Genomic DNA, 1626 nt, shown 5'->3' with positions numbered 1-1626 from the left:
ATAGAATAAATTATTAATTAAATAACAATGAACAGAAACAAGAAAAAATCTTATAAAAATAATTCAATAATATTTCTTCAGGATGTCACAGTGTCAAAGGATAAAAAATACGAAGGAATGTGAAAAGATTCTCTCAAAGAGTAAACTTTATTTATCCCTTCGAGAAAAGAGAGCTGAATTTCGCCGTTCATTGGTCAAAGCGATCACTATGAAAAAAGATAAAGAAGAAGAAGAAAAAGAAAAAAAAGAAGAAAAAGAAAAGGATAAGTTTGTTGATAGTAAAGAAAATATTTACTTGACTAAAAACGACGAGGAAATTTTGAGATATTATTATTACGTCATTCATGCAATCGATGACGTATACGTTAAATCGATCGATGATGAAACATTGGAAAATATTTTAAATTTAATTCCGAAAGAACGGCGAATGAAATTTTCAGAATATTTAAACGAACTTATCAAAGAAACGAAATACGATTATAAATTCAATATTAAAAAGGCAGTTGTTGATTTCGTTTTGCAGGAACCTTCGAGGACCGATTACGAATTGTTGGAAAAGGTTGAATTTTTATTTCTTTTTTTTTTTTTTTATTCTTCTATCTTTATTTTATGTTTTAATGAATATCATCGAAAATATATATAAATGGAATTAAATTGAATAGTCAGGAAAAACGAAGGAGAGTGAAGAGATTAAACAATTTTCTATCGAGCACAATGTTAGATACAGAAGAAAAAAATTCAAGATAGAAAGGATTGTCATACTTTACAATAAATATATGCGTAGATCATTGGATTATTGGATCAGAGAATTCAGGTTCGTCGATGAACAAATTAAAAAGGATATATATTTGTAAATAAATCATTTCTAATTTAATTTGGTTTTGTTGAAAGAGACACAGAAGTGATTTTGTTATATTTGTCATAGTAATAAAAGGCAAATCGATGTTGAAGAATTAGCATCTTACGGACAATCTTACGATCTCGCTAGTTTCGATTACAAGGTCACGAGGATGTTGCAAAGAATGCGAAATAATCTTGAGAAAAATTGGCTACCCAAAATTCGTGGTATATTCGGTAACGTAAGGAACAAAAGAAAACTTCTACATCATTTTTATATCATTTTGATAATTTGACAAATATTTATTGTATCATTTTGTAATTAAAGTTCAGGAAGAAAGAACGTAGAATGCGTAAAACTGAAACAACGATTAAACAATTCGAAATAAAAAGGACTTACGATTGTCTCGCTTTGATTATGGAAACGCAATTGCGAAAATTTTGTCTCGATTCTATAGAAGATTATATTAATTATTTTATGGATGTTGGCGTAAGTTATTTAATGACAAAAAAAAATCAAATAAAATATAAAATATTTTATTTTATATATAAAATTATTTTATAATTAAATTAATATAATTTTATCATTATATATATATAAATTTATTTTTCAAAAAGATTTCACGAATAAAACTTTGGATTTCTTTTCTTTTTTTTTCTCTCTCTCGTTCAGGGTAAAAATTGTGGATTCAACGTGAAGATCGTAGTTAAGAACAAAACGATTACTTTCGATCCATCATTCGCTACATTTTCGGAAACATTAACGTCATTTTTACATTCGATTTACGA

At 26.8% G+C, this 1626-nt stretch overlaps 1 protein-coding gene across 1 annotated transcript in view; it reads left to right on the top strand.

Moving 5' to 3' along the window:
* LOC106784836 (dynein heavy chain 7, axonemal-like) overlaps positions 1-1227 on the top strand; it is a 1735-nt gene extending 508 nt beyond the window's left edge. Inside the window, exons 2-3 of the mRNA XM_014744782.1 lie at positions 82-559; positions 663-1227. Of these exons, the coding sequence (XP_014600268.1) occupies positions 82-559; positions 663-854 (670 nt within the window). The 3' untranslated portion in view covers positions 855-1227. The remainder of the gene's footprint in view (positions 1-81; positions 560-662) is intronic.
* The last annotated feature ends 399 nt before the right edge of the window (positions 1228-1626 follow it).

Source organism: Polistes canadensis, unplaced genomic scaffold (genome assembly GCF_001313835.1).
Source record: "Polistes canadensis isolate GaletaPanama2010 unplaced genomic scaffold, ASM131383v1 scaffold_41, whole genome shotgun sequence".
Classification (NCBI taxonomy): Eukaryota; Metazoa; Arthropoda; class Insecta; order Hymenoptera; family Vespidae; genus Polistes; species Polistes canadensis.
The sequence above is the reverse complement of the archived record's forward strand: the minus strand, read 5'-3'. Positions and strand labels throughout refer to the sequence as shown.